Raw genomic sequence first — 19,145 nt, 5'->3', positions numbered from 1 at the left:
CATCTTCCTGCAGAAACGCTCTGGGCATGTCACTCCCCTTCTCAAAAACCTCCAGTGGTTGCCTATTAACCTCCACACGAAACAAAAACTTCTCACTCTAGGCTTCAAGGTTCTCCATCACCTTGCCCCCTCCTACCTCTCCTCCCTTCTGTCTTTCTACTCCCCACCCCACACGCTCCGCTCCTCTGCCGCCCACCTCCTCACCATCCCCTGTACTCGCCTATCCTGCCGTCAACCCCTGGGCCACATCCTCCCGCTGTCCTGGAATGCCCTCCCTCCTCACCTCCGCCAAACTAATTATCTTCCCCTCTTCAAAGCCCTACTTAGAGCTCACCTCCCAGAGGCCTTCCCAGACTGAGCTTCCCCTTTTCCCTCTGCTCCCTCTGCTCCCCCTCTACCCCTCCTTTCACCTCCCCTCAGCTAAACCCTCTTTTCCCCCCCTTTCCCTCTACTCCCCCTCTCCCTTCCCCTCCCCTCAGCACTATGCTTGTCCACTCAATTTCATATATTTTTATTACCCTATTTATTTTGTTAATGAGATGCACATCTATTTATTGCTATTGTTTTAATGAGATGTTCATCCCCTTGATTCTATTTATTGCTATTGCTTTTGTCTGTCTGTCTCCCTGATTAGACTGTAAGCCCGTCAATGGGCGGGGACTGCATCTGTTGCCGATTTGTACATTCCAAGCGCTTAGTACAGTGCTCTGCACATAGTAAGCGCTCAATAAATACTATTGAATGAATGAAAGAATAATATTAACAATTATTATTATTGTTATTGTATTTTGAAGTCCTTAATATGTGTCAAACAATGTACTAAGATGTACATTGGTCGTGGTAGTTTAGCAGGTGCACTGATTCGCCATGCTTGACAAAGCCCAGAGCCAATGTACTAGATTCAAGATAATCAGGCTGGACATAGGTCCCATCCTGCATAGGGTGCAGAGGCTGAGGGGAAGGGTGACCTGATATTAAAGCCTTATTTTGTAGGTAGGGAAACTGAGGCTCAGAGCATTTAAGCGACTTCCTGGAGGTAACAAGCAGGCAAGTGGCAAATCAGGGGTGAGAATCCAGGTCCCCTGGCTCCCAGGCCCATGATCTTTCCGTGTGGTCAAGCTGGATGTTTGAGTTGACCTTAGAAAGGGCCTGATTCAGACTGGATAATACTTGGGACCCAAGACTGCACTTCCACACTCCTCCCCAAAAGATACACCCACTCTTTGTGGCTCTTCAGCTCAAGAGAAATCTCTAGGGCTTTTCTTCATCTGAAGTAGCTATTCTGGCTTTCATCTGTCCTCACCCTGACCCTCTGAGCCAGGCTGCTGCGGGGAGGAAGGATAGGGATGGAGGAAGGATTGGCACATCCTCATATTTGCAGGAGCTCAGTTAATTGATTTTATAACCTCGGGCAAGTTGGCTTGCTTCTGTGCTGGCCTCTGTCCCATACAGTGGCCAACAGAGTGTTGGGGAGGAGAATTTAGAAATTGGAGATGATGAAACCAAGTCTAAGAAGAGGAGAGGCGAGGGAAGCATCAAGGGGCAAGGAGATCGGAATCCAGGAGAGGAGTTGAGAAGAAACAAATGGGACAGGGAGACCCAGAAGTTTGGAGAAGCAATAGAAGGAGAGGTAAGTGAAGGTGGGAAGTCGGGGAGAATTTGAGGTCAAGGCAGAATAATTTAAACTTCGATGAAACCCAGAGCATCTGCAATGGAAGACTTCCTGGTTTGAAGCATCATCATCAGTGAAGCTAATTAAACTGGTTTTAGGAAAGATTCTGGGCGAAACCCTGGCCTATAGATCCTATATAGTTGAATGTAGGAAGTTAATTATAGGAAGTTTGATTATTTCCAGATAAGCACTCCCAGAGGGCATTTGGGGTTGTTATTGAGATTTCCATGACCAGTATCAGTAATTTGGTTTAACAAGTCTATATGTTGTTCTCCAAGAGATTTCTTTTCTCCTTTTAACTCCTTGAGACCAGTCACAGATGGCTGGACAGAAAGGATGTTAAGCACCTTTTTGCCTCTGCAGGCTTAGAAATTGTTCCAGGAGGTAGGTGCTGCAGTTTTAGCATGAAAGGAAGGAAACAAGCCAGGGGACGGGGTGGAGGAGGGAGGAAGGAGAGGTTGCTTTCAGTATTCCAGAGAAGCGTCTGTCTGTGGCCGCAGATGTAAGCTCTGGTGAGCAGGCCTCCGTGGTCCAAAGATTTTACTGGCATTTCCCTGGCAGGCGGGTCCTTATCCCCAGCCAGAACCCATGCACTCATTAGACACTTGATGAAAAGCATCCCGAAGAAAAATGCCAACAAATTGTGCCACCGTGCTGGCAGGAAATTAAAACTGCTCAGAGCAAGTGGAGCCGGGAGGGCTGTTGAAATGAAAGGTAGCATTCAGAGCAGGCTCACTGACTCCCAGGCACGCTGAGAATGCACCGTCTCCCTCCGCGTCCACTCCCCCCTCCCGAGTTGTGGGCCGGGGCCCACCTGGCCGATTGCCCACCGGCCTCCTTCGTCCGCAAATGGGGCTGTGGCAGGCAGACTGGGGATCTGGTTGAATGAAGCTTCATTATAGGAGAGTGGTGGAGAGTTGGTTTCTCTTTCCCCAAAAGACTTTCACCTGGGAAAAGCAGAAATAATAAGATGGGGGATTTCCTGGCTCCAAACAACATTTTAGAGCCCCAATTAAACAAGAGAAAAGCTCCAAAAGCCCCATCGGCTGTTTTTCTTAATGGAAAAACATAGACTCTGTGAAACGGGGAGAAGATGAGGAAACCAACGCATTTCATTGCCAAGGGAATTTCTGATCTGGTGGCAACTTTTCTTCTGGCAGGAAGCAGGACAGATTCAATGCCAAAGTTGCTCCCTGCACAACTTATTTCTTTCCCAAAGTCATAGAAGGAACATAGAAAGGATAGAAAGTTGGCAGTGAAGTCTGGGAAAAACTCTCACTTCAGATTAGGATGCAGGGCTAGCTCCTTTACCAATCCATAGATGCCAGTGTCCAGGGCTTGGAGGTGGCATTCAGTCAGTCTGTCATTCACATTTACTGAGTGCTTACTGTGGTCAGAATAATAATGTTGGTATTTGTTAAGCGCTTACTCTGTGCAGAGCACTATTCTAAATGCTGGGGGAGATACAGGGTGATCAGGTTGTCCCACATGGGGCTCACAGTTTTAATCCCCATTTTGCAGATGAGGGAACTGAGGCACAGATAAGTTAAGTGACTTGCCCACAGTCACACAGCTGACAAGTGGCAGATCAGGGATTCGAACCCATGACTTCTGACTCCAAAGCCCGTGATCTTTCCACACTGAGCCACGTTGCTTCTCTTTATTATAGTGGAAGGAGCACGGGCCTGGAAGTCAGACCCGTTCTAATGGGTTCTAATCCCACTCTGCCACATATCTGCTATGTGACCTTGGGGAAGTCATTTAACCGTGCCTCAGTTCCCTCATCTGTACAATGGGGATTAAGACTGTAAGCCCCATGTGGGAAAGGGACTGTGTCAGACCTGATTAGTTTATATTTACTCCACCGCTTAGTACATTGTCTGGCACATAATAAACGCTTAACAAATACCAAAATTATTATTATTATTACTATTATTACAATACAACAATAAGCAGACTTGTTCTCTCCCCCAGTGAGCTTATAGTCTAGAGGGAGGCAGGGGAGTCTAGAGGGGAGATGGTCTAGAGTGGCAGAACTTCACTCCGGGACCATGAGAGGCATTGCCCCGACACTAGGCAGTTTCATGTGCTTAGGTAGGGTAGTGTGGACTCGGCGATCAGAGCGCTGCTCAGATTTTATTGGGAGACAGTTTGGTGCTTACCCTGGGGAACAGAAGGAGAACTTCAGGGCTGAGAATTGAGGACCAAGTACCTACCCGGAGGAATTGATTATAAACATAATGGTATGTGCAGTACTAGTCAACCAAAATGAGCTTATAGTCTAGAGACATTAATATAAATAAATAACTTACAGATATGTCCGTAAGGACAGTAGTGCTGGGTGGGGGGATGAATAAAGGGAGCAAGATGGGAGTGGGAGTAGAGGAAAGATGGGCTTAGTCAGGAATGCCTCTTGGAGGAGATGGGCCCTCAGTAAGGCTTTGAAGAGGGGGAGAGTAATTGTCTGCCAGATTTGAGGAGGGAAGGCGTTCCAGGCCAGAGGCAGGACGCTGACAAGGAGTTGACAGCAAGCTAGACAGGATCGAGGAACAGTGAGAAGGTTGGCTTTAGAGGAGCGAAGTGTGCGGGCTGGGTTGTAGTAGGAGAGAAGCAAAATGAAGTAGGAGGGAGAAAGGTGATCGAGTGCTCTGAAGTCAATGGTGAGGAGTTTGGCACAGTGCTGTACATGCAGTAGGCACTTAACAAATACCACAATTATTAGGATTTCTAACAGTCCTTGCCTGCTGTTTAAATGGGGAAATTTAGAAGAAATCAGGAACGTTTTACTGGTGAAACAGAGAACATCTGGGACGGGAGCCTGGAAAACAGTACTACTATGCGGGAGTGCTAGAACACCATTCGTTAGCTCAAGGTAAATGGACACTTTGGGCCTCGGTTCCTCCTGGCGTAAGGTTGCTGTAGGGCCCAAGGGGTCTTTAGCTTTGTCTTTTGGTTCAAAAATGACTTTACTGGCAGTGAGCCTGCATCCGTGATTGTGACTATCTTTGAAAGAGAATCTAATTACACTGAGTCCAGAATCTTTTTAATAATAATAATAGCAGCATGGGTTAGTGGAAAGAGCACGGGTTTGGGAGTCAGAGGTCATGACTTCTAATCCTGGTTCCACCACTTGGGCAAGTCACTTAACTTCTCTGTGCCTCAGTTATCTCATCTGTAAAATGGGGATGAAGACTGTGAGCCCTACGTGAGACAACCTGATTACCTTATATCTACCCCAGTGCTTAGAACAGTGCTTAGCACATAGTAAGCACTTAAAAAATACCAACATTATTATTATTATTATTATTTGTTAAGTGCTTACTATGTGCCAAGAACTGTTCTAAGTGCAGGGAAATATGGCTCAGCATGGCTTAGTGGGAGGAGCGCAGGTTTGGGAGTGAGAGGATGTGGGTTCTAATCCCGTCTCTGCCACTTGTTTGCTGTGTGTCCTTGGACAAGTCACTTAACCTCTCTGTACCTCAGTTCCCTCATCTGTAAAATGGGGATTAAATTTTATGCCCCATGTGGGACAACTTGATCACCCTGCATCTACCCCAGCACTTAGAAGAGTGCTTGGCACATAGTAAGCACTGAACAAATGCCATGATAATAATAATAATAATAGTGACTAGGAGTGGGTAAGGTATGCCTGATCACCAGCAGCACGTGATAGTAGGGTTTTTTGGGGTTTTTTTTTACAATAGTAGGTATGGTTTACTGTAAACCATCCATATTCTCTTTCGTATCCCCCAATGCCAATATACTTGCATTTTGAAATGTCTGGTTGGGAGAGCAAACAGTCTGTGGTCACCCAATTAGATCTCTCAGAGGTCAGTCATGTAAAATCAGGTCATGATCAAATATTTACATGAAAAAACTTTTTACAATTACACTGCTGCTCCCTTCTTATTCTGTCCCTGCAAGATATTGTTTGTTCCATGATCTCATGTCCATTTCTGTGCTTTCCCCTAAAATCCCTCAACCCAGCTCCCCAGTCCACTTCTACAAGGTCCGGTGTTTGACTCAGAAATTCTCACACATGATGTTTTCCTCATACATCAGGTTCTCCATTTTCAGATCCTTCAGCCCTTGTGCCCAATCCCTCTGGAGATCCTTTGTCACCACACCCTCCAACAGCAAGTACTCTTCATTCAATCAATCGATCATTGGTATTTACTGAGTGTTCACTGTGTACAGGACACTACACTAAGCATTTGGGGTGAATATAACACAACAGAGTCGCTAGACGTGATCCTTGCACACCAGGAGCTTAAAAGTCTAGAGGTAGAGCCGGGCACTAAAATAAATTATGATTTCTACATAAATGCTGTGAGATTGTGGGTAGGCTGAATATCAAGTGCCTAAAGGATATAGCTCCAAAAACAAGGGTACGCAGAAAGGAGAGGGAATAGGGGATATGGGGGCTTTATGTTTCTATTCATGTGCATCTCACCCTTCAACCTGCTTTATCAATGCTCCCCCTGGTTTTAAGTGGTTGACTTTTTTCATTGAAAATAAAGAAATATTTATGAGACCTGCCCAGGAGGAATCACCACAGAGTCAAACAGCCACACAGCAGGCAAACATTGCTCGCGGGTGGTAGGGGGTGGGAGGCTTGCAGAGAGAGGTGGGTGCAGCTTTTGAACACCTTGTAGCACAGAGACTTTGTCCAACCTGATTATCTGGTGTCTGCCCTGGCACAGTGCTTGGCATATAGTGAGTGCACATAGTAACAGATATTATTATTATTGTTATTATCATTCCCTTACTTGGGACATGGAGCTGGGGCATGAAGCAGTGTGGTTAAATGGGCTTGAGAGTCAGAGTTCATGGGTTCTAATCCCAGCTCTGCCACTTGTCAGCTGTAGTAGTTTAGGGCAAGTCACTTAACTTCTCTGTGCCTCAGTTACCTCATCTGTAAAATGGGGATGAAGACCATGAGCCCCACGTGGGACAACCTGATTACGTTGTATCTACCTCAGGGCTCAGAACAGTGCTTGGCACATAGTAAGCACTTAATACTATCATCATTTTTATTATTTTTATCTTTGAGGAGGCATGTACCCAGCACCAGCTCCCCAGAGGACAAATCCATAAATCAATTATAATTATTAAGTGCTTAATGTGTGCTGAACACTGTACTCGGTGCTTGGAAGAGTACAGTGCAACAGAGTTAGACACATTCCCTGCCCATGAGGAGCTCAGATTCTAGCGGGGAGATATTGGACTGGCCAGTTGTGGTGTGGCTGTTGCCTGTTTGGGGTTAGGATTATCACCAGGTGTGGTTCTGGAGAACTGCCCAAGCCCCAGAGGAATTGGCTATCCAGGTGAAGAGAGTGGGCAGAAGAATAAAAGCTGAGCCTATTCACTCCTCTGTTCTTTTGCAACATCCCTCTATTCCACCTCTTTCTGCAGACTCTTTTTTCCTTTGGATTCTAAACCATTTGTGGCCTAAACCTGCATATAGCTTGCAAAGTGTAGTCGTGAGATGAGTTGATTTTTCAGGCCATTTTTCAGGTAGGAAATGCAAGTAGACAATTAAGGCTTCGTTTTCAGCGGTTGGCACCGACCCAAGGGTGCTGCGAACCTCTGCCTCTCCTGTCAGAGGGGCAGGTGCGCTCAGCCTCTGGGATCGTGGTCGTTTAGCAGGTGCACCGATTTGCCATGCATGACAAAGCCCAGAGCCAGGAAGGGTTGAGGGTGAATGTTGACAGGGGTAATGGGGCTAGATGAGACTGACAGAACGACAATATGAAGAAAGTGACTGTGGGGATTTCTGGACCAGACTTCATTTTCTTCACTTCTTTCGGGGGCTTTACGTAGAACTTTCTCTCTTTCTCAAAAAGCATGCATGTCCTGAGCACTACTTTCTCCCTGCAGAGAGACAGAGTGGGAGAACTCCCTAGCACAGGTTTACATTCCCATGTCTCTTAACTAGGTCCAGAGATATTTAATAATAATTGTGGTATTTATTGCTTATTAAATGCCAAAGACTGGGGCAGATACAGTAATCAGAACAGACACAGTTCTGGTCACAGAAGGGGGGCTTCATAACCTAAGAGGAAGGGAGAGTAGATACCATATACCCATTTTACAGATGAGGAAACTGTGACCCAGAGAGGTTAAGTGACTTGCCCAAGGCCACTCAGTCAGTAGGTGGCAGATCCAGGACTAGGACATGGATCAAGAGAGGACCAGGCAGGCAGGATCAGGACTAGAGCACGGGCTTGGGAGTCAGAGGTCATGGGTTCTAATCCCAGCTCTGCCACTTGTCAGCTGTGTGACTTTAGGCAAGTTATTTCACTTCTCTGTGCCTCAGTTACCTCATCTGTAAAATAGGGATTAAGACTGTGAGTCCCAAGTGCGAGCCCCATGTGGAACAACCTGATTACCTTGTATCCGCCCCCCCCCAGTGCTTAGAACAGTGCTTGGCACGTAGTAAGTGCTTAACAAATGCCATCATCATTGTTATTATTTTTATTATTATTATCTCTTGACCCCACAAAGCCAAGCTCCCCCCTTGTTCAAGGATTGCACCCTCCCTCTGCACAGGGCCAAACTGCATGACCCTGCGGGGTGCAATGTCAATTGCTGGTCATCAGGCGGTTGGCCAGGAGTGGACACAGCCCCTCCCTGGCTGCTGCTTTAAACGCCTGTACTGTGCAGCCCTAGCTTCCAAGGGCACAGCACAGGGTAGGCCAGCCTGCTTCAAGCAGCACATCCTGGAGAAGATTGGATGGAGCAGCGCCAGGCGACCAGCTTCTGTTGGGGGCAGAGTGTATGGTTTGGTGGCTTGGAGGGCTGATAGACCTAGGCACTGACCCTTGGAGTGCCTACCACCCAGAGCAGACTCCCAACCCCCATGGTCTTGGTAGGCCATGGGAGCAGAGAGCTTACTCAGAACTGTGCAGGTTAGGGGGCTTGGGAGCAATTTGGTTTCCACCCGACCTCCCATCTGCCTTTGACACTTTGTACCACCCCTTTCTCCAAGAAAAAATTATGCAACCTTGGCTTCACAGACACTGTCCTCTCCTGGTTCTCCTCCTATCTCTCTGACCCCTGGTTCTCAGTCTCTTTAGTGGGCTCCTCCTCTGCCTCCCACCCCCTACCTGTGGGAATCCCTCAAGGCTGAGAGGCAGTATGGCCTAGTGGAATGAGAACAGGCCTGGGAGTTAGAAGGACCTTGTTTTCAATCCTGACAATTGCTTTCTGTATGACCTCGGGCAAGTCACTTCACTTAAGAAGCATGGCTCAGAGAAGCAGCATGGCTCAGTGGAAAGAGCTCGGGCTTGGGAGCCAGAGGTCATGGGTTGGAATCCCGGATCTGCCACTTGTCACCTGTGTGACTGTGGGCAAGTCACTTCACTTCTCTGTGCCTCAGTTCCTCATCTGTCAAATGGGGATGAAGACTGTGAGCCTCACATGGGACAACCTGATTACCCTGGATCTATCTAGTGCTTAGAACAGTGCTCTGCACATAGTAGTGCTTAACAAATACCAACATTATTATGATTATTGTTCTCAGTGCCTCAGTTTCCTCAACTGTAAAATGGAGATACCTGTTCTCCCTCCTACTTAGACTGTGAGCCCATATGGGGCAGGGATTGTGTCTGACCTAATGAACTTGTACCTACCCCAGTGCTTAAAACAGAGTTTGGCAGCTAATAAGCACTTGACAAATGCCATAAAATAAAATTTTAAAAATGAATGGTTCAGTTCTAGGTCGCCTCCTATCTTCCATCTACACCCATTACCTTGGAGAATTTATTCACTCCCATGCCTTTAAATGCCATCTCTACGAGGATGACTACCAAATCAACATCTCCAACCCTGACTTCTCTCCTTTTCTGTTATTATATATTTCCTCTGCCTTCTGAACAACTCTACTTCATTCATTGATTCCTTCATTCTTTCAGTCATATTTATTGAGCACTTACTCTGGGCATGAATACTGTATACTAAGAGCTTGGGAGAGTACAATATAACAATAAGCAGACACATTCCCTGCCCACAGTGAACTTAAAATCTAGAGGGAGAGACAGACATTAATATAAATGAGTAATGAGCTGGGTTGTAGTAGGAGAGTAGCAAGATGAGGTAGGAGGGGGCAAGGTGATTGAGTGCTTTGAAGCCAATGATGAGAAGGTTTTGTTTGATGCAGAGGTGGATGGGCAACCACTGGAAGTTCTTGTGGAGTGGGAAACACGGCCTGAATGTGTTTGTAGAAAAATGATCTGGGCAGCAGAGTGAAGTATGGACTGGAGTCGGGAGATACAGGAGGCAAGGAGGCCAGCAAGGAGGATGATGCATTATCCCAGGATGGATAAGATGAGTGATTGTATTAATGTGGTAGCATTTTGGATGGAGAGGAAAGGGCGGATTTTAGCAATGTTGTGAAGGTCGGACCGACAGGATTTGGTGACAGATTGAATATGTGGCTTGAATGAGAGAGAGGATCAAGGATAACACCAAAGTTAAGGGCTCATGAGACAGGAAGGATGGTGGTGACATCTACAGTGATGGGAATTAGGAGGAGAACAAGGTTTGTATGGGAAGATAAGAAGTTCTTCCTCGCCTCTCTCTGCCCCACAGCACTAATGTATATATGTGTAGATCTATAATGCTATTCATTTATACTGATGCCTGTTTACTTATTTATTTTGACATCTGTAGTCCCCCCTCTAGACTGTGAGCCCGTTGTGGATGGGAATTGTCTCTCTTTATTGCTGTATTATACTTTTTAAGTGCTTAGTACAGTGCTCTGCACATAGTAAGCACTTAACAAACATGATCAAATGAATGAAGTTCTTTTTGTGGACACTTTAAGCTTGAGGAGATGGGAGGACATTCAAGTAGGGATGTCTTGAAGGCAGGAGCCAACACCCCAAACTTAACATGCCCAAAACAGAATTCCTTATCTTTCCAGCCAAACTCTGTACTAAACCTGACTTTTCCACAACTGTAGACAGCACTCCATCCTTCCTGTCTCACAAGCCTGTAATCTTGGTGTTACCCTCAATTCATCTCTCTCATTCAACCCACACATTCAATCTATCACCAAGTCCTGTCGGTTCAACCTTCACAACATCACGAAAATCCACTCTTTCCTCTCCATCCAAGCTGTTACCACATTAATCCAAGCATTTGTCTTATCCTTTCTTGATTGCTGCATCAACCTCCTAGCTGACTTCCCTTCCTCTTGTGACTCCCCAGTCCAGTCTATATTTCACTCTGCTGCCTGGGTCATTTTTCTCTAAAACATTCAGTCTATGTTTCATCAGTCATCAAGAATCTCCAGTGGTTGACCATCCACCTCAGCATCAAACAGAACCTCCTTACCGTAGGCTTTAAATCACTCAATCGCCTTACCCCTTCCTACCTCACTTGACACTTCCAACCTCACCTCACTGCTTTCCTACTACAACCCAGGCTGCACACTTTGCGCCTCAAATGCCAACGTCCTCACTGTACCTCTATCTCATCTATCTCTCTGCTGACCTTTTGCCTACATCCTGCCTCTGTCCAGTCAGTCAGTCATAAATATCGAGCACTTACTGTGTGCAGAACACTGTACTAAGTGCTTGGGAGACTACACTATAATAATAAAACAAACACACTCCCTACCCACAACCAGTTTACAGTCCCACCCTCCTCTTCATATCCAACAGAAAATTACTCTCCGACCTTCAAAGCCTTAATAAAAACACATCTCTCCAGTGGACCTTCCCTGACTAAATCCTCATTTCCTCTTACACCCTTCTGCATCATCCTTGCACGTGTATTTGCACACTTATTCACCCCTCCCTCTGCCCCATAGCACCTATGTACATATCCATAATTTATTCTTAAGCAGCAGCATGGCATAAGGGATAGAGCACGGGCTGGAAGTCAGAAGGTTATGGGTCCTAATCCTGGCTCTGCGACTTATCTGTTTTGTGACCTGGGGCAAGTCACTTTGCTTCTCTGTGACTCAGTTACCTCATCAGTAAAATGGGGATGGATACTGTGAGCCCCACGTGGGACAGGGACTGTGTCCAACCTGATTTACTTATATCTACTCCAGCGCTTAGTACAGTGCCAGTCACATAGTAAGAACTTAACAAATACCATTATTATTATGATTATGACTATGATTATTCATTCATATTAGTGTTTGTCTCCTCCTCTTGTCCGGAAGCTTGTTGTGGGCAGGGAATTCTGTTATATTGTCCAGTGCTCAATAAGTATGACGGATGATTGCTGGATGGATTGATTGGGAGCAGGTGGTGAGACAGGGCACTTGGTGTTGCAAAGAATAATAATAATAATGTTGGTATTTGTTAAGTGCTTACTATGTGCAGAGCACTGTTCTAAGTGCTGAGGTAGATACAGGGTAATCGGGTTGTCCCACATGAGGCACACAGTCTTAATCCCGATTTTACAGATGAGGTAACTGAGGCCCAGAGAAGTGAAGTGACTTGTCCACAGTCATACAGCTGACAAGCGTCAGGGCAGGGATTTGAACCCATGACCTCTGACTCCCAAGCCCAGGCTCTTTCCACTGAGCCAAAATAACCCTTAGGCCACCTGCAGGAAGGATCACTGGGCCTGATACTTGGTAGACTCTGCAGATTGAGGAGCAGGTGGCCTCAGGAAAGCTCTGCACAGCCAAAATCAGAGGCTTAGCTGCCCGCCCTGTTAGTGATGGAACATCCCCTGAAGGACCTTTTGAACCTCAACCTGACAATACTCTTAATTTAGTCTTTCAGCGTCTTCCAAATATCTTTCCAGTGGTCTCCAAGAGAGCCACCATGTCTCCAAGAGAGCCACCAGGTTGCATCAGAGGTTCAGTCTCCCTCATCAGCCCACAGTGATGCGTGCACACACACTAATGCATGCAGTGATGAATGATGCTGTGTGCAAAGTGCTTAGTATAGTGCTCTGCACATATTAAACATTGATGAATTAATTGATTTGCAAAATCTATTTTCATTAATGGTGCCTCATTCTCCTCGATGTTTCCTCAAAGGGCATGATGCGATTGTCACCCTTCTGAAGCATTATAAGAGACCTCAGGATGAATCCCCTTGTAATGAGTATTCCCAGCCCGGAGGAGGTAAAGTGTGTTTGTGACTCCGTTTGGGTTTTGAGCTGAACATTACAGCTGGAGCTGGTTCAGCACTGCTGTAATTACTATGCATGGGCCCCTCTCTCCAGAACAGAACCAATATTCGGTATTTTTTCTACTCAAATTTTCTAATCATCTCAACCCAGTGGAATCCTCCTGCTGAAATATCTGGATAATTGAGGCCAGTGTGCATGTATATTTGGAGTCTGAATTTTCCAGATAGTTTCTCTCACTAGCACCCATTTCCTTCCAGTTTTACATCATGAAAGCTGGGCGCTGGTTGAACATAAAATATTGGTTTTGGACTCCTCTAAGCCTCAGTTTCCCCAGAGGGATGGGTATACCATTGACATTTGTGTAATAAAAAGAAAGACTAGTTTTTCATTTTGTTAAACTATCAAGACATGGCAAGGCATCCCAGAATCCACAACGTTTAATCTACTGAAGTCAGCTAGCCCTTTTTTTTTTTAATTGATTCTCTCACTTCCTAAACAAACCCAGCATGTGTCAGTTCTTGTTCTAAGACCCGCAATCCTAGTCAGTTTCTTTAATGAAATTCCTTTCCACCTACTTATTGCCTCAATATTCAACTTCTAAGAAAAGGTGGTTTGCAGCTCTCTTCAAAAAGGGAAATGTACCATCTCCTAATTCTATTTTTTTTTTATTTGATTTGATTTCAGATGGCTCCTATGTGTCTGTCCCATCACCCCTGGGGAAGATTAAAAGCATGACTAAAGGTATTTTTAATGATAGGTGGCAAACTCCGCTTTCATATTTTATTGATGATGGCATTTATTACCTAGAACATAATTACTTTCCACCTATGCTCTGTATATACAAATTTGAAATGAGCCGAACATAATAAACAGTATTCTCTAAGGTTCATTTTGGAAATCATTAACCTCATTTAATGATTCCATATCGATACTTAGCCTTCAATCTGTGCCTGGGTTATAATCATAGAAATTTCATTTGTTTACTAAGATAATATATGGTATCATGGGAGTTCTTAGGTGCTAGTTTATGTCTCTTTGATGTACTGTCCCAGAGAGTTGCAAGAATTAACAACTGTTATCAGGAAAAATGGGTAAAATGAAAACTCTACTGGTGAAAATTGGAATGAATTACATGGAAATTAGTTGGAGATTGTTGTAAGAAAAACCATATCCCCCCTTTTTTAAATACTTTATCTGTAAAGTTTACTTGTTTTCAGAAATTTGGTAACTTAGGTTCCTATTATGTTTCTATTTTAGTAGCTCCTTCTGGTTGACTCCTGGTAAGAATACTGCTATTGAATTAGCCTGCCTTTAATCCTCCCACTACTGGATTTTTTTAATGGTATTTGTCAAACACATACTGTGTGTCAGGCACTGTAATAAGTGCTGGAGCATATAAAAGCTAATCAGATTGGACCTAGTCCATGTCCCACATGGGGCTCACAGTCAATCTCCATTCTACAAATGAGGTAATTGAGGCACAGAGAAATTAAGTGACAAGTGATGGAGTCAAGATTAGAACCCAGGTCCTTCTGATTCCCAGGCCCATGCTCTATCTACTATGCCAGCCTGCTTCTATGATTTGATGTTCTCATAAAGTTGTTCTGATAGGCCTGAAAGCATGGACAAGATCACATTTAACAGGATGTGATATAATCTGAGTCTGCACCAACTCTGAAATGCCTCTATCTGACCACAACCTCTTCACCTGCCTACTTTCCCACACACCTCCTCCCCACAAATCTGTGCTGTTCCCTCACAGAGACCTCTGCTCTATTTTATCCCATTTAATTTTCTCAAGTCATGCCCATTTAGCCTCCATATCCAAACTACTTTTTCTTAATGACCAAATTGATGCTCTCAAAACCACCCTCTCTACTGAACTCAACTCACTCACTCCCCTCTCCCTTCATCAGTCTCTTACCACTCACCCACAGCCCTGGATCACCACCACAGTCTGCTTCCCTTGCTCCTATGCATGAGCCGCTGAGCGCTGCTGGCGGTAATTCAGCTGTCAGGCCGACGTCATACACTTCAAGTTTATACTTGCATGCCTTAGCTCTGACCTCTCCTCTGCCCAGAAAAATGATTTCTCCGTCCTTACTGACACCCATGTCCATTGCCCTCACCAGTTGTGGTAGACATTTAACTCCTTCCTCAACCCCCTGCCCCATGATTTTCCCCATTCCTTGTCCCTAATGACCTGGCCACCTACTTTATTGAGAAAATTGGAATTATCAGGCTTGATCTCCCCTCTTCCTCTTCAGTCCCTCCCTCCAACTGCCCCTTCTTCAACTCTCCCATCTTTCTCGTGGCATCTCAAGAGGAGATTTCCTGCCTTCTTTCAAAATCTATCCCCCAACTGTAAGTTCGACCCCATCCCTTTCCATCTAATCAAAGCACTTGCTCCCTCCATCCTTCCCTCCATGGCCACCATCTTCAACTCTTTGCTCTCCAGTGGCTTTTTCCCCACTGCTTTCAAATGTGCCCATGTCTCCCTTATTCTGAAGAAAACCTTTCCTCGACCCCACAGCTCCATTCAGGTATTGCCCCACCTCCCTCCTACCATTATTTTCCAAACTCCTTGAGCAAGTTTTCTATACCTGCTAAAAGGTGAATGAGATTGTCCATCAAACCTGCAAAGTCAGTTGAGAGAGGGGAAGGTTTTGGTCACATGGAGTGTATGAATGAGAGAGAGACAGAGAGAGAGAGAGAGAGAGAGAGAGAGAGAGAGTTTTATACACTTGGCAAATAGAACCCCAATTCACTTTTGCAGAAAAGGCAGATGTTCTCGTCCTGCGTGCCGGCCTGCCTTCCCATTTCCATCTTCAGCTCTCTGAAATTGAGTTCCACGAGATTATTGGCTCAGGTAACTGGAGGAAAAATGAATCTGATTTAGAAGTTCAATAACCTCCGAAAATATGTGTTCACTTATTTACTCTGAATCATTTCAGGTTCTTTCGGGAAAGTGTATAAGGGAAGATGCAGAAATAAAATTGTTGCTATCAAACGGTAAGTCTTTGGAGAACTCAGATTTAGGAAAGTCCCTACCCTATTTTAAAACAATGGCTAGGAATTGTGTTTTGCTTACACTGCTGTTCATTCAGCTTTCCCTCTCCCTGCCATTTGCAGTTACCGAGCCAACACCTACTGCTCCAAATCAGACGTGGATATGTTTTGCCGAGAGGTGTCCATTCTGTGCCGACTCAACCATCCTTGTGTGATCCAGTTTGTGGGGGCCTGTTTGGATGACCCAAGTCAATTCGCTATCGTCACCCAGTACATATCAGGGGGGTCCCTATTTTCCCTGCTGCATGAGCAGAAGAGGTATTGATCCTTGTTTTTATCTTGACTGGGACAGTAACTTAGATTGCTTGTATGGATGTCTTCCATCAGGGACAATAGGTGAGCCTGGGTTCTGAATCTTCAGGATAGAGAACATGGGAAAGGAGTCAAATACTGGGCTAAAGCTCACATGGTACCACTTGGACTCTCTCTTTCCTACCCATCCTGTTCCCCTTCTAGCAAAAAGTGCCACATCCAAGTAGGTGGCCAGGGAAGGCAGCACACTGCATTGTGCTTATGAGGTCTTCATCCACGTTCTCCAGCTCCGACAAAACCAAAACTAAAACCCAACAAGTCTCCCGCTTCTCAGAGAAATGCTCCTCCCACTGTCAGGATAGAATTGGATCATATTTTTGGGTGGTGCTGTGTTGGGGTGATGGTTGCATTTTTGGAGATATGTTGTATGTATCAATCAAAATACCTTTTTGTTGAAATATTTAATCCCTTGTTATTAGGTCTCTTCAGGCAGGTAGCAGTCATGGGGTTCCTTTTGAGCAATTGTAGTTAACAGATGTTATCGATTTTGAAGGTGTTGCTTAGAGCCAAATTAACTGAGTTTAGCACACCAATAAAATTGACAGGCCAGGCATACTAATGTGAGCCACTGATAAAATAACGTCTAGGGTCCAAAGGGTCTGAGCAATAAAAGGACGGCTTTTCAAAATCAATGACACTCTACGATTCTAACTTAGAACATTGTTTCCTGTGTCAGCTTGTTACAGTTAGGAAACAGTTCCCCCAGTCAATACTCAGAACTAGTTTCTATTTCGCTTCAAATGTAGCAGAGAATCAGACAGAGAATGTCCTAAACCAACATTTCAGTGAGAGGGTTTGTTTGGTATGAGGGTCGATGCACTACTAAACGTTGTCTGATTCAGAAAAGTTATTTTCCCCTTGATTTGTTACATTTCTGATTTAAAGAAAGAAAAGGATAAGACCGTCTTATGCTCACATCTGCCTCTAGAATAAGTAATGTTGGGATCTGATCATCTTAACCTGTTTAATTCAATTGCTTGTAGGATTCTCGATTTGCAGTCAAAGCTAATTATTGCTGTAGATGTGGCCAAAGGAATGAAGTATCTTCATAATCTGACTCAGCCAATTATACATCGGGACCTGAACAGGTATCTTCTTCTTCCTCCTCCTCTTCTTTACTAGTCCAGAAATCAAAGTCTTCCTAGGTCTGTGCAGATATAGCCTGGAACCTTGTTCTCATCTTCTCTGTTAACATGGAACTCATGAAAAATTAAACTTGGGGTCCCAGTTTTCTACTCACTTTCTGGGTGACCCTGGGTTTTTTATGGTATTTGTAAAGCACTTACTATGTGTCAGGCACTCTAATAAGCTTTGGGATAGATAAAAGCAAATAATAATAATAATAATAATGGTATTTATTAAGTGCTTACTATGTGCCAAGCACTGTTCCAAGCACTGGGGTAGATACAAGGTAATTGGGTTGTCCCATGTCGGGCTCATAGTTTTAATCCCCATTTTCCAGATGAAGTCACTGAGGCCCAGAGAAGTGAAGGGACTTGCCCAAGGTCACACAGCAGGCAAGTGACAGAGCCAGGATTAAAACCCATGTCCTCTGACTGCCAAACCTGGGCTTTTGCCACTGAGCCATACTGTTTCTCAAGAAATGATGGTATCTGTTAAGTCCTTACTATGTACCAAGCACTGCTCTAAGCACTGGGGTAGATACAAGGTAATCAGGTTGTCCCACAAGGGGCTCATAGTTAAGCACTTAGTACAGTGCTCTGCACACAGTAAATGCTCAATAAATATGATTGAATGAATGAATCCCCATTTTCCAGATGAGGTCACTGAGGCCCAGAGAAGTTAAGTGGCTTGCCCATGGCCACAAAGCAGCCCAGTGGTGGAGCAGGGATTAAAACCCACATCCTCTGACTCCTAAGCCCGGGCTCTTGCCACTAAGCCCCGCTGCTTCTCTTGTTTCTCTCCTGCCTCTCTTGGCCCCAACCACCAAAGTGCTTCTATTCATGTATAATAAAAGATGTTTGCTTAAAGATACTGACCTTCCTGGCAAAGAACATAGTATGTTTTGGCAATGACAAATATCCCTTCTCTCCAGAGTGCCTGTTTTCTTCTGATTTCATTACCAGCCATTTACATGGTCAAAGCAGAGTTGGGAAAAGCTATTTCAGGAGAAACTAACCAGCACACTTTGTTCATTTGTGTGGTGTAAGCCCAGCCATTAAGTCAGTGACATGCCAGAAATCAGTTCCAGGTTTCCTGATTTCTAGTTCTATTTTGTTGTTGTTTTATGGTGCTTGTTAAGCACTTAGTACAAGTCAGGCAGTGTACTTAGCATTGGGGTATATATAAGATAATCAAGGTGGACCCAGTCCCTGTCCCACAAAGAGCTAACAGTCTTAATCCCCATTTTACAGATGAGGAAACTAAAACCCAGAAAAGTTAAGTGATTTGTCCAAGGTCACACAGTAGACAAGTGGTGGAGTCCGAATTAGAACCCAGGTCCTCTGGCTTCCAGACTCATGGTCTTTCCACTAGGGCTCACGACTTGTCCAGTTCATTGTTTTTTTCTTCCAGAGTGGGATACCTCATTGTTTTTCCCTTTCCACTTTTAGTGATTTCTCTGACATATGAAATAAAAACACTAGAGATCATTTTGAAAAGGACAAGTTCTTTATGACGGCAGAACGATAATTAAAAAAGACAAAACAACTAGCAGCTAAAAGTATTGCTAACTAAAATGGCACCTTTCAGTTTTAAAGATGTGATAGCTGTCATTAGCTAGTGACAAAAAGCTAAGCCTAATGAAGTGATAATAATTATGACATTTATTAAGTGCTTTCACTATGCCAAAGGCTGAGATAGACGGTTATCAGGTTGGACACAATCCCTGTTCCACATTTCACTCACAAACTATTTTATCCCCATTTTACAGATGAGGAACTGAAGCTCAGAGAGGTTGTGGCTTGCCCCAGGGTATTTAATTCTAGGGACCAGAATCTGAATCTCCTGTGTTTCCACTAAGCCAGAC

General features: G+C 44.7%; 1 protein-coding gene across 5 annotated transcripts in view; it reads left to right on the top strand.

Annotated features, from left to right (window-relative positions):
• Positions 1-19,145, top strand: part of LOC103170225 (serine/threonine-protein kinase TNNI3K) — a 340,681-nt gene that overhangs the window by 132,180 nt on the left and 189,356 nt on the right. For all 5 annotated transcript variants that reach the window (XM_029062873.2, XM_029062872.2, XM_029062871.2 and 2 more), the window contains 6 exons: positions 12,681-12,767; positions 13,460-13,516; positions 15,552-15,644; positions 15,730-15,787; positions 15,908-16,102; positions 17,140-17,244. In XM_029062873.2, coding sequence (XP_028918706.1) covers positions 12,681-12,767; positions 13,460-13,516; positions 15,552-15,644; positions 15,730-15,787; positions 15,908-16,102; positions 17,140-17,244 — 595 coding nt within the window. The remainder of the gene's footprint in view (positions 1-12,680; positions 12,768-13,459; positions 13,517-15,551; positions 15,645-15,729; positions 15,788-15,907; positions 16,103-17,139; positions 17,245-19,145) is intronic.

Source organism: Ornithorhynchus anatinus, chromosome 4 (assembly GCF_004115215.2).
Source record: "Ornithorhynchus anatinus isolate Pmale09 chromosome 4, mOrnAna1.pri.v4, whole genome shotgun sequence".
NCBI classification, from domain to species: domain Eukaryota; kingdom Metazoa; phylum Chordata; class Mammalia; order Monotremata; family Ornithorhynchidae; genus Ornithorhynchus; species Ornithorhynchus anatinus.
Note: the sequence above shows the minus strand (reverse complement) of the source record. Positions and strands in the feature narration are given on the sequence as shown.